At 36.0% G+C, this 14,109-nt stretch overlaps 1 protein-coding gene across 8 annotated transcripts in view; it reads right to left on the reverse strand.

Moving 5' to 3' along the window:
* Positions 1–14,109, reverse strand: part of FIP1L1 (factor interacting with PAPOLA and CPSF1) — a 72,981-nt gene that overhangs the window by 32,223 nt on the left and 26,649 nt on the right. For 4 of the 8 annotated variants that reach the window (XM_011966507.1, XM_011966508.1, XM_011966506.1 and 1 more), the window contains one exon: positions 7,129–7,236. The exons of the other annotated variants lie outside the window; for them this stretch is intronic. In XM_011966507.1, the coding sequence (XP_011821897.1) occupies positions 7,129–7,236 (108 nt within the window). The remainder of the gene's footprint in view (positions 1–7,128; positions 7,237–14,109) is intronic. 8 annotated transcript variants of the gene reach the window in all.

The following is a 14,109-nucleotide window of genomic DNA, read 5'->3' on the forward strand; positions in this document are numbered from 1 at the left end:
ATACGGAAATAAACTCTCCAATATTCCTACCAAAAAAAAATGGAATTTTACAGAGCTGTTTCTCAAAATGCTCTTTAACGCGGAGTAAAGCACAACAATGCCCAATTCAAGAAGAGCAATTTAATTAGGGGAAGCAAAACAATGTGGTCTGCATATCTAGCCCTCTTAATAGTCAGGCTTGATCTAATAATCTGTGCTTTTGAGAATAGTTCAAGTTCTCAACTAGCTACATGGTTCTCTAAAGAATCAGGACGTCCCTGATTTCTAAATAAATACATATGTATACATGTAATTTTCAGGCAAAAGTCCAGAGTTTATAGCAAATTTTCAAATTATTTTGCTTGAAATATTGCTTGAAAGTTCATAACCATATTGTAAAAGAATGGATGAATCACATATCAATGTAGACATCTATGAATGTTTTCTCACAGAAGGGCTTCTAGTAAGAGCTGGGCAGCAAACAGTTCAAAGGTCCATTCTCTGAGAAAAAGCCTAGAATGTGGCTACCTCATATTCCCAACTTGAAAAGAGGTGCACTTGTTATGACATTTAATTCAGGTCACATAAGCAAATAGATGGCTGTAAACAGTTCTGCATGGAAATTGTGTAGCATCTTTTAAGCAACTTCAGGAAAGAGATGAGCCTTAAAAGACATATAGGATGGATTTAGGCACACAGGATGGGAAGGTAAAACATTTCAGATGGAGGGACAACTATGAGCAGAGAGAAAAGATGGAGGGGGGCAGATATGTGCACAATTTCTACTTAGCAAATATATTACCTATCCAACTGCTTGCAACAGAAGCATCATGCACCTTTGATAGTGGTTACCAACCAAAAGACATTCAAAGAGGCAGAAAATGTAAATCAAATGAGAAGCACATAAAGAAAAAGACTAAGAGGCTGTAAAATGCTATGCAAATATCAGTTCCCATTAACTACATCTATCATTTTACTTCAAAACTGTAGGTGCCTAGCTATCATTTGATTTTAATCTTTATGCCAACCCAGAATCAAGTCTCTAAATCAGTGGTTCTCAACCGTGCCTGCTTATCAAAATCCTGATGCTCAGGGTGTACACCAAACTATTTAAAATAACATTTCTGGGACCCAAGCATCAACACTTTTTTGAAGCTTCCTAGGTAATTCCAATATAGTCAAAGTTGAAGACTACACATTTAAGGGCATGTTCAAGAGACTGCTAGACATTTTGTTCCCTCCAGAAAGAACTTTTAAAGTAGTTAAATTAATATTTAACTATTTATTTCACAAAAAATTTAAAGTCATATCCACCAAGGTAAGAATATCATTGATTACATATTTTTCTACTGATCTTTTAGTTTTGTGGTACTTGAGCCCAGGAATTCAAGATCAGCCTGGGCAACATGACTGGTCTGACATGGTACTATTTCTATACCTGTGTGTACGTTTTACTTTCACAAGCACAAGAATAATTTTCTCTATAGTATATACATAATTTATAAAGAAAATATATTCTAATGTTCGAGTAACAATTTATTAATGAAAAATCCCGTCCAGAAAGGAAGAACCCAGTCTAAAATAAAAATCACAGAATTCAAAACACTTTTCTAGACATACAATTTATTTTCTATCGGTACTATATTTAAAGAGACTGATAAAGCCCTTGATAAAAGAGGAGATCTGACACTCACTGAGTGTCTGATTTATCTTTTTTTTTTTTTTGAGATGGAGTTTCACTCTTGTTGTCCAGCTTGGAGTGCAATGGCACGATCTCGGCTCACCGCAACCTCCTCCTCCTGGGTTCAAGTGATTCTCCTACCTCAGCCTCCCGAGTAGCTGGGATTACAGGCACATGCCACCATGCCCAGCTATTTTTTAAATTTTTTTTTAGTAGAGACGGGGTTTCTCCATGTTGGTCAGGCTGGTCTTGAACACCTGACCTCAGGTGATCCACCTGCCTTAGCCTCCCAAAGTGCTGGGATTATGGGCATGAGCCATCACGCCAGGCCGATTTATCTTTCAAGCCCTGAAATAGGTGCTTTCACAGCTTAGAACTGATTTAATCCTTACAAGTACATCACATTTAAGGTATATGGGCCGGCATAGTGGCTCACACCTGTAATCTCAGGTGTGATTTGGGGATCTGGGAGTTTGGGAGGCCGAGGCAGAAGAATCACTTCAGTTCAGGAGAGATCAGTCTGAGCAACATAGTGAGACCTCATCTCTACAAAAAATAAAAAATTAGCCGAGCATGGTGTGCATGCCTGTAGTCCCAGCTACTCGGGAGGCTGAGGTGGGAGGACTGCTTGAGCCTGGTAGTTCGAGTTTGCAGGGAGCCACGATCCCACCGTTACACTCAACCTGGGAAACAGAGTGAGACTCTGTCTTGAAAAAATAAAGTAAAGTACACGTCCAATTAGTTTCATTTTCACATATGTGGAAAGAGGCTCTTTTGCATTATAAAGTGGCAGCATCAGGATTCAGGCTTAGCATAACCAACTTCAAACCCCTTCCCTTCTTCTTCAACAGTGCTTAGCATACTAATTTCCTGGGGTCTGAATTTTTAAAATGTCAATTTTTAAGCCCTATTTAAAACAACAAAAAACCTTGAATGTTTAAAGGTGAAATAAGCCCAAATTTTACTCACTAGAGGACACGAATGTGTTTAAAAGTGCAAACAAGTTTACTCACTTTTGTATAGAGCTTGGAATAAAGCTCTACCTTCCATATTTATGCTTAATTTCATGCTTTTAAATGTATCAATGATAGGAAAAGACACAGCTCTACAAGAAACTTAAAAAAACAAACTAACAACCACAGAGGCCTTCATATGTCCAATAACATAAAATCTTACAAACTACACACTATAGCAACATGCATTCAGAGCACTTGATCAAATGCCCCGAGGTACAGGCACATCTTTTCAGTACAGTGTCTCATCAAGACATAAAAGGAGATAGTCAGAGGAAGAGGTCATTCTTAGATACAATGTTCATTTAACATTCAGTTTTATTTTAAGTATTGTGTTTAATATAAGAAATACGTGCATTTTGTATTTGTGATTTAACGTTGAAAAGCAATTTTTACTATTCATTCAAGAGTATGAATCAGTTAAAAAGCATTCTAATATAGGAACATTAGCTTAAGAAAAATAAACTATCACTTGAAAATTAAGAGGAACAAAACTTGGTAACAAAAAATAGAAACAAAATAAAAAAACAAACTGTGCATTAGGATATGTTTACAGCAATTATCCATACTACCAGTTTCAATTTCCTACACTCACTAAAACTGCTTCATTCTTCTAATTAGTTTTACAAGAGTTAAAATTTGAATTTATAAAGCAAACTTATACCAATAAAATGCCATTGTTAATACAGACAGATTTAGCTTGAAGAATACTGTTATAGTTTGAAAAACACTTATAGATTTGGCTTGAAGAATACTGTTAAAGTTGGAAAAACACTATATTATGCAAATTAATAGTCACTAGCATATGATAAGGCCACAACTTAAAATACAGTAACTGTTATTTATATATTTTTTTATTTAGAGACCAGGTCTTGCTCCGTCACCCAGGCTGGAATGCAGTGGCACGATCACAGCTCACTGCAGCCTCACCTGTCCAGTAATCCTCCCACCTTATACTCCCAAGTAGCTGGGTCCACAGGTGCACACCACCATGCCCAACTAATTTTTGTATTTTTGGTAGAGTCGGGGTTTTGTCATGTTGCCTATGCTGGTCTCAAACTCCTGAGCTCAAGTGATCCACCCACCTTAGCCTCCCAAAGTGCCAAGATTACAGGCAATGAGCCACAGCGCCCAGCCCAAATATAATAACTTACGAAAAAGACCTTAATCATTATTTACTTGCTCTTTACAAACATTTAAGCAATGCCTCAAACTCTACACTTGTCAGTTACATTAACTACAAGAGCTGGAATCTAGTTTTTCTTACACTACCAGAGAGTGAGAGTGAGAGAATGTGTGTGTGTATTTTAAGAGGAAAAGTAGCCTGCTGAGAAAGAGAGAGAGGGGGGTACGGAGAGAGGGGGAGGGAGGGGGAGAGCGGGGGGGGGGAGAGAGAGAGAAAGAGAGAGAGAGAGAGAGCACGCATGTGTGTGTGTGTGTGTGTGTGTGTGTGTGTGTTTAAAAACAGAAAAAGTAGCTTTTATCCAGGTTATCTGTTTTTGGAATTTTCTTTTTTCTTTTCGAGACAGAGTTTCACTCTTGTTGCCCAGGCTGGAGTGCAATGGCGCAGTCTCGGCTCACTGCAACCTCTGCCTCCCAGGTTCAAGTGATTCTCCTGCCTCAGCCTCTCGAGTAGCTGGGATTACAGGCAAGTGCCACCAGGCCCAGCTAATTTTTGTATTTTTAGTAGAGACGAGGTTTCTCCATGTCGGTCAGGCTGGTCTCCAACTCCCGACCTCAGATGATCTGTCTGCCTTGGCCTCCCAAAGTGCTGGGATTACAGGCATAAGCCACCACACCCAGCCTATTTTTGGAATTTTCTAAAGCACAAAACACATAATGAAAATACAGCCTGAAATTTCCTTCCATATATATTCCTTGAGACTAATTACGAAGTCAAAGTGAGGAGTTTTTTTTGTTTCCAAAGCATCTTTTTTAGAGAGAAGTAGGTATAGATGGAGTTGCTAAAGATAAAGCACTGAGATGTATCTCTTTCAGATATGGGAACCAATATTTTCGCTATAAATTAGCCATCTGATGTCCAAAAATAAAGTATTATATCTAAAGTAAAACAATTTAAAATAAAACATTCTAAGTCAAATAGCTGATATAAAAGGAATTTCAGATGTTAAAACAACAAAGCCAAAGAAGCAAAAAAAAATTTAAAATTACATTGAAAATAACATATTTTAAGTATTTGTTTTTTTTCTTTTTTGAGACAAGGTCTCACTCTGTCATCCAGGCTGGTGTGCAGGGGCGTGATCTCGGCTCACGCAACCTCCACCTCCGGGGTTCAAGTGATTATCCCGCCTCAACCTCCTGAGTATCTGGGATTACAGGTGCCCACCACCACGTCTGGCTAATTTTTGTATTTTTAGTAGAGACAGGGTTTCACCATGTTGGACAGGCTGGTCTTGAACTCCTGACCTCAAGTGATCCACCTGCCTCGGTCTCCCAAAGTGCTGGAATTACATGTGTGAGCCACCATGCCTGGCCTATTTTAAGTATTTCTATGCCTTTGTCTATGAAAGTGGACTTGCCTGAACTATCGGTACTACAAGCCAGAAAAGCAGGTATTCTAGTTCTGGTTTTGCCTCTTAACTAGCTGTGAATTTGGGCAAATTCTCTAATTTCTCAAATCTCTTTTTCCATTGTAAACCAAGGACTAGTTTCCCTTGTAAACCAGGGACTAGTCAAAAAATAAAGAATTTCAGGTTTGAAGAGGCTTTCCAAATGACACCGTATAACTCTACTATGTTACAATTTAATGGAGGCATAGGCATGTTGGGAAACTTTCCTTAATTCACACAGGTAGTTACTGACAAAACTAAACCTAAAATCCAAGTCCAATACTTATGCAATAAAACAGCTGTAAGTTTAAATTTCTTTATCAATAGCATGATAAGTTTATAAGATCTTGTTGTCTGGCCCTTTTAGGTTCAGTAAATAGGCCGTGCACACTGCCAGGTTAAATATAAATCCAAGTGTTTCTCTATGCAATAATCGAGTTAGTTTTTATACAGAAATTGCATTAGTACGATTATGAACTTTTAGGTTCCACGGAGATGTTGAATGTGAAAAGACTCATATACTTCATTCTACACTTGTCAGATCTAACCTTTATTTAAAATAACTCTTGAAATTTCTATTGGTTTTTCAAGTAGATTTTTAGTGTTCAAAGACAAATCAATATTACATAATACATAGATAAAAAAATCAACGAGTACTTTCAAAATAGTAAGATGAAAACTTTCCTTAACCTACTAAAGCAACAAATGCAACTGACACTATTCTAAGAATGCAGGTAATATATTTTTATCTACATTAGTTACTAGACTTACAATGTAGATATTCTTACTTTGAGATGTATATCCACTTTTAAGAATGACTAAGCTTCTTTCCTAATAGGAAATACTTACAACTCATGTGGAATATATAATTAGGACTGTACAGAAAACAAAACGTAAGAAAATCAAATTTTGGTAGTGTTTCCTCCCTTTTCTTTTAGGTGCTATGATCAAAGGTATCTGATCACAATTTACATTTATATTTTTTAAGTTTTTAAATTAAAACAATTGTAAATATATTTATATAGCATTGAGCTAACCAGGTAAATTGCTTAAAATTCTCTAACAAAAGCAAAACAAAAACAAAATTACCCCTTGTATACCATAATTATTTAAAACCTCAAATGATAAATTAGGGAAGTATTCTGGTCTGCATTTTGAAGTCAGGTTATGAAAGCAATCTCTCAGATTGATCACTGTAGGTAATGTACTTTCATATTGGAACATAGTTGCTTCTCATTGCATCCCTTAAAGATAAAGTTATTATTTCAATTTTCAGGCTCGGAGAAATTATAATATCCATTCAAGGTTGTATGCTTTGTAAATTTAAGATTCAGAACACAAACCAAAATTCAATGGAGGGTAGATCATTAACAAAAGCATAACAACAATAAAGGAAATAGCATATTCCAGGGCAGCTACTATGTCCACTTAATGATATCACAGGTTTTTGCACTATAGTAGGGTATAAGATTGGAAAGATTCAGTAGAGTCAAATTTTACGGGTCCGAATGTAAATACTGGCTCAGAATGTTAGGTTTTATTCGGTAAGTAGTGAAAAGCACCTGGGAATTTTTTAAAAATGGGATGTGGTATGAGAAAGAATTAACCTGCAGCAAGGAGGAGGAAAAAAAAAATTACTGAGCATCCATTAGCATGGTTCAATGTAATTCATTAAATATTATAAACGGCCAGAAAGATGGGTGGCAAGACAAGTGCTGGGTCTTGATTTATAAGATAACTAAAAAACCTACAACTGTACCCTGAAAAAGCGTAATTTGGAGGGTAAAAATATGGTACAGTCAAAATTTATTATCTTACTATTAAGGCAAAACAACATTGATGATCTACACATCAGGGAGTATCCAATGTTTAAAAATAGCCTTACCTTAGATCAGGTGATTCGGCCCTCCCATATCGATCCTGCCACTTCCCAACGCTTGAATTGGCTTTTCTGGAGGCAGTACTTGTCTGAGACTGAGAAGAGGTGCTGTTTCTGGTGAGATAAATTTTCTATGTTTTTTCTTACATATTGTTGTCTCTGACCCCCCTTGTTCTGTTTTTTTTTTTTTTTTTCTTGACATGCTTTTTCTAAAGTCTTTTAGTATGTTCCTACAATATCATTCTCAAGTCATATAAACTACTTGCTGTGGTACTAAGTATTTAAATATAGATGTGCTATCAACACTTTATTAACTCTAGAATATTTTTAGAAATATTCTTCAACATAGTATGATGTCAATGCAGAAATGAGAAAAGAACTAAGGATTTACATCAGGTTACAATACATTATTTAAAAAAAACATTTCTGTGCCTCTATGAATTCTTAACATTAATTTTTGCAGTTTTACAAAATCTTATTCAAAATTTTGGTATTTCTTTCCCTATATTCTTCAACAATGAATATAAGTATTGTTAGTGCGACCAGTTAACAGCAACACTCTGACATGTTTCATAAAAACCTATACTACTTTTATAAAAAATTCATTTCAAAATAACTCTTTCAAAGTTCCCAAAAAAGTTAATTTTATCCCTGTTGACATACTTCATAAAAAGTTCAGATATGTGCACTACTGCCAGTACTTTACAGAACTAATAAGATGCTCTTTCAAAGCAAAAGGACAGATATACATGTTTATGCATCTGCTTGTTTATGTAAAAAGAAACAGGAAAAATAAACCAGAAACTAAATGAAATCTGTTCTGACAGGAATAAAAGAAACAGAGAAAGGTGTGACAAGTTTCTATATATCTTTGGATACTCTTGCCTTTGGAACTGTCAGATGTTTTAACGTATGCAAAAAATAAATCAGTGAATGTGGAAGGAAAAACAAATGCTAAAACTGCATATAAACAGATACAGTGAACCAAATTATATATTTTAAATTATTAATAAAACAACTCTGTAGGAAACTTCTGAACCCAATATTCGAACTATATACCCTTAGCTTAAAAAGAGACAAAGAAAAAACTGTAAACAAATCCTAAACTCTACTGAATAGGTTTTCTTATAACAGTAAAAGTTCTGAATCTGTTATATGTGTATTTCAAGATTCTGGGAGCCAGGTTCTTTGGGGGGGGGATGGGGGAAGGAGATGCAACATGGAATAGGGAAAGGGAAACAGGAATAAGAATCCTGTGATGTTCAAATGGAAGTAAAAGAAACATGATGGTTTCATGACTAAAATGTATTTTAAAAAACACACATGGCCATTTCATCTGGAAAATGCTAATTCTTTCCTAGCTCTGAGTGCTGAAAAGGCCTGGAAATAAGGGTGCCCTAGTATAATGGGCACAGCTAGCACCCTGAACTTGTTTTTTAATTACCATTCCCCACTAAAAGGAATCAGAGTGCCTTTGAAAATGGCTGCTTCTAAGGAAGAAACAGGGAAACTACAAGATAAGCCTGGAACATCCTGGTAATGCCAAACTATAAAAACAACCTTAAAAAAAAAAAACAAAAAAAAACCAGTGGAGACGTATCAAAAGGTCACGGAGCAACTTTGAAGAGGAACAATTTGAACATCAAAATGAATTTCAGTATATATAAATCATACATATGGTTTAAACACCATGTATACAAATAAGCTATATTTGTAAGCCACACATACATACTTTCTCACACATAAAATAAGAATTTATGAGTCTAAGTGATAAGTGGTGGAGTGGGAAAGCTCATTTTTAAAGTAGAATGCCAACTAATAAATGTTAAGAGAAATAAGAGTTACATAATCACTATTTTGCAGCCACTACAGTAATAACTGACTAAAGAAAATATTTTCACTGGAGCTAAAATCCCTAAAAAGTTTGAAGAGGAACAAGTTTAGTCTTTCCATAAATTACTTATTAAATACAAAGGAAAAAATAGTAACTTTGCAGTGCAGAAACCCAAGGGACACCACCACAACGAAGTCATTAGAATTATCATTACTAATAAAATAACATGACAAACTGACATCATGTATCTCCAAGCCAATACACTGAGAAGAGTACATCATCACTTACATAGTATTCCTGCCCAAAAAGCAAAACCTGAATCTAATCATGAGAAAATATCAGGCAAACCCAAGAACAATCTACTCAACAACTAGATTGTACTCTTCTAAAATTCAGTGTTAAGAAATACAAAGAAAAGCTAAGAAGCTGATCCAGATTTAAGAAAAACAAAATGATAAAATAGTTAAATTTAATGCGAGAAACTGGATTAAGTCCTAAATCCAGGAAGAAAGATTGCCGTAAAGCATATTGGGATAACTTGCAAAATTTATAACCTGCAATTAGATGAAAGTACTGATTCATTATTAGATTTTCTGCCTTTGATAACTGTGCCATATGATTATCTAACAGAATGTCCTGGTTCTCAGGAAATACATGCTTAAGTACTTAAGAGTAAAGGGGCATGATGCCTACAATTAACATTCAAATGGCTCAGTAAGAACAATGTTTCTGAGAAATTATGATGCAAATATGACAAAATGTTATTAACTGGAAAATCTGGATAACAGTATATGGAAGTTATTTGTACTTTTTTTGCAATTCTTTGTTAAGTTTAAATTTTTGTCAAAATAAAACTTTTTTTTAAATGACAACAACAAATGAAGGAGGCATAATGGGGACTTTTGGGGGTAATGAAAACGTATCAGTCTACATCCTGATTTACAAAAGTATGTTTAGTTTATAAAAATTTAACCAAGATGTACATTCCTGATATGCCACTTTTCTCCATGTATTTCACAAAAAGATGAAAACTTCTAAAGATTAAGCAAAGTATTCCGATATATTAAATATAAAATTTTACTTAATGCCAATTTGCTGGGTAGTACAAAAAGTTGGAAACCCAGCATTTCTATTGATAAAGCATGAAAAAATATTTTTAAAAGTTCTGTGCAAGCATATCAATACTCATCTATACACTAATAAGGCAATCTAAGATTTTCAACAATGGAAATACAGTGCTTAGGTCACTAGTACAGCTCGTTTGTCTTAAACATCTACTGTGCGTCCTGTATTATGTCTTAACGAATAACATTTACTGTTTTCTCCCTAAAGTCAATACAATTTTACTTTCAAAGATGTCTATCCAATCTCCATAAATATAATGAATAAAACAAAAACAAATATTGTTATGGGAAATATTTCACAATGACTGAAAAGTATCCTTTTTATCAAATGGAGTCCAGAAAACAAACTTCCCTAATGAGTTGTGGCTACTGGCCTTTATGTACAAAAGTGACAGTATGGACAACGTAGGTAACTTCTATAGGTAGCAGTGGTAATTATTCATTTTTGGTTTACTAGTGAAAGCCCTGCTAATTTTTCCATCCTTTCTTTACCTCCTTTCAGCTTTCCCTTACCTATATTTGCCCTCCATCTCTTCTTAGCCAATGGCCCATCATTATAGTAACTCTCTCAAGTAAACGCTCATGTACCTGTCTCCTTTATTCCTTTTTTATAATTGCCTGATACATCAACTTCTGTTAAATTCAACTCTAGCTAATCTGCATGAACACTCATATACCTGAAAAGAGTAACAGAAACATCCAAAAAGCAGCTGACTTGTCTCATTTTAAAGCCATGGCCATTAATCTCGAGAAAAGTTGAAAATATACAGCAGTCCCCCCCTTATTCTTGGGGGATATATTCTAAGACCCTCAGTGGAGGATATATCCTAAGACCTCCAGTGGATACCTGAAACTGAAGATGGTACTGAACTCAATATGTACAATGTTTTTTCTATAAATACATGCCTATAAAATTTAATTTATAATTAAACACAGTAAGAAATTAACAAGAATAATAAAAGAGAACAATTATATTAGGTGAGTGAAAAAGTAATTGCGGTTTTTGAACTGTTGGGATCTGCAGTTTGGTACTGGAATACATTCTTAAATAAGTGGTTATGTTACACATCATTTTAATGGGCATTTCTCGCTTTATTTATTTATTTTTCTGCTAATGACTTATTACTTGCTGTTTATTTTACATTTAGACTATGGAAATGATGTTAGACAAAAAGCAAATTCGAGTAACTTTCTTATTCAAGTTCAAAATGGGTCATAAAGCAGCGGAGACAACTCGCAACATCAACACACTTGGCCCAGGAATTGCTAATAAACATACAGTGCAGTGGTAGTTCCACAAGTTTTACAAAGGAGACGAGAACCTTGGCTGGCCATTGGAAGTTGACAACGACCAACTGAGAACAATCATCGAAGCTGATCCTCTTACAACTACACAAGAAGCTGTCGAAGAACTCAACAACCATTCTGTGGTCCTTTGGCATTTTAAGCAAATCAGAAAGGTGAAAAAGCTCAGTAAGTGGATGCCTCATAAGCTAACTGAAAATCAAAAAAATCATCCTCATGAAGTGTTGTCTTACTCTACGCAACAACGATGAACCATTTCTCTATCGGATTGTGATATGCAATGAAAAGTGGATTTTATACAATGACTGGAGATGACCAGTTCAGTGGCTAGACAGAGAAGCAGCTCCAAAGCACTTCCCAAAGCCAAACTTGCACCAGAAAAGAATCATGGTCACTGTTTGGTGGTCTGCTGACAGTCTAATCCACTACAGCTTTCTGAATACCGGCACAACCACTTCATCTAAGAAGTATGCTCAGCAAATCGATGAGATGCACCAAAAACTGCAATGCCTGCAGCTGGCATTGGTCAATAGAAAGAGCCCAATTCTCCTCCACAACAATGCCCAACCACATGTTGCACAACCAATGCTTCAAAAGTTGAATGAATTGGACAACAAAGTTTTGCCTCATCCACCATATTCATCTGACCTCCTGCCAACCAACTACCACTTCTTCAAGCATCTCAACAGCATCTTTTTGCAGGGAAAACGCTTCCACAATCAGTGGGATACAGAAAATGCTTTCCAAGTTTTGTCAAATCCCAAAGCACGGATTTTTACACTACAGGAATAAAGAAACTTATTTCTCATTGGCAAAAAATATGATTGCAATAGTTCCTATTTTGATTAATAAAGATGTGTTTGAGTCTAGTTATGATTTAAATTTCACGGTCCAAAACCGGAATTACTTTTGCACCAATCTAAAAACAATCTACTATAATAAAAGTTATATGAATGTGGTCTCTCTCAAAATATCTTATTGTAACATACTACAGGTAATTGAAACCAAGGAAAGCGAAACCCAGATAAGGAAGTAGTACTGTACAGTTTCTCTGTGTCACTCATTCCCATCAGCATATAAAAATACTGTAATTCTCTCATCTTGAAAAAAAGGCTTCTCTTGTCCCCACACTTCACTCCAGCTGCCCAGCTACTCCTTTCACCTAGTTTATTCACAGAGCTCCAAAAACCTATTTCAGACCTCTTTTCTTCTCACTCAATGCTACCTTCCAATGGTCTCTTATTTCCAACAGCCTCACTCTCACCAGATAAGTCTACATATTATTTTGCTGCGAAAAATGAAAGCAAACAGAAGAGAACTTTCAATTATTCCCACTCCATTATCCACCTACCCATCTGCACTGGTGCCCCGTATCCTGCCTTCCCTCCTGTTCTTACGAATGAATGGTCCATGCTTCTACTTAAGGGCAACTCCTCCACTTGCATATTACATCTCATTCCTTTGGCTTTATTAAATGACATTGCTCTACAACTTCTCTGTCTTACATCATCAATTTCTCCTGCAGTAACTCATTCCCATAAATACACAAAATGCTGTAAGTATTATTATTTTTTAGACAGTGTCTCACTCTGTCGCCAAGACTGGAGTGCAGTGGCGCGATCTTGGCTCACTGAAACCTCTACCTCCTCGGTTCAAGTGACTCTCCTGCCTCAGCCTCCTGAGTAGCCTGAACTACAGGTGTGCGTTGCAATTTTTGTATTTTTATATTTTTAGTAGAGATGGTGTTTCGCCACATTGGCCGGGCTGGTATCAAACTCCTGACCTCGACAGATCTGCCCATCTCGGCCTCCCAAAGTGCTCAGATTACAGGCATGAGCTACAGTGCCCAGCCAATATGCTGGTTTTTTTTGTTTTGAAAAAAAACTTCTCCTGATCCCACATTTCCCTCCAGATACTGTCCCATTTCTCTGGCCCCCAAAGAAAGAAAATAGTCTTCCAAAAAGTGCCCATATTTTCTTTCTAAATCTTTTCCTCCCACTCTTTCTTGAATCCATTACAAAGTCTTTTAACTTCATTTTATACAAACGAAAATGATCCTGGTTAGGATCACCAAAGACCATGAATAAAATCCAATGGTCATTCTTAGTCTTTATTTTCTTTACCAATCAATTGGATTTGATATTTGACAGCTGACATTTCTCCTTCTTGAAACACATTGTTTTCAAGACATACAGTGGGTTTTTTTCCTACTTCACTCATCATTCCTCCTTATTGGTGTCCTCTTACTAGTTAATGCTTATTTTCCTGACATACAAGGGAGTGCCCCAAGGCTGTCTCTTACCACTTCTCCATCAATACTTACCTCTTTATTCCATTTTGTAGTTTCATTTAAATAATATGTAAACACTGATTATCCTAAATTCATTATCTCCAAACCATACTCTTCCCTTCTACTCCAGATCCATACAGCCAACTTCCTACTCAAATTTCCCACTTGCATGTCCAATAGGCATCTCATTTTTATTATGTTCTACACTGAACTCTTGGTCTTCTTCCTCCAATAACCACTCCTCCTTATGGTCTTTTCCACCTCTGTAAATGACAAAACCATCATTCTGGTTCAGTTGATCAGAACAAAAACCTTGGATTCACCCTTAACTGCTTTTTCCTCTACAATCTACATCCAATCCATCAAGATAGGCTATGGGCTTACCTTCTGAAATATATCTGGTATCCGACTTCTCAGTATCTCCACACCATCAT

The sequence above is a fragment of the Mandrillus leucophaeus genome, unplaced genomic scaffold, assembly GCF_000951045.1.
Source record: "Mandrillus leucophaeus isolate KB7577 unplaced genomic scaffold, Mleu.le_1.0 Scaffold762, whole genome shotgun sequence".
NCBI classification, from domain to species: domain Eukaryota; kingdom Metazoa; phylum Chordata; class Mammalia; order Primates; family Cercopithecidae; genus Mandrillus; species Mandrillus leucophaeus.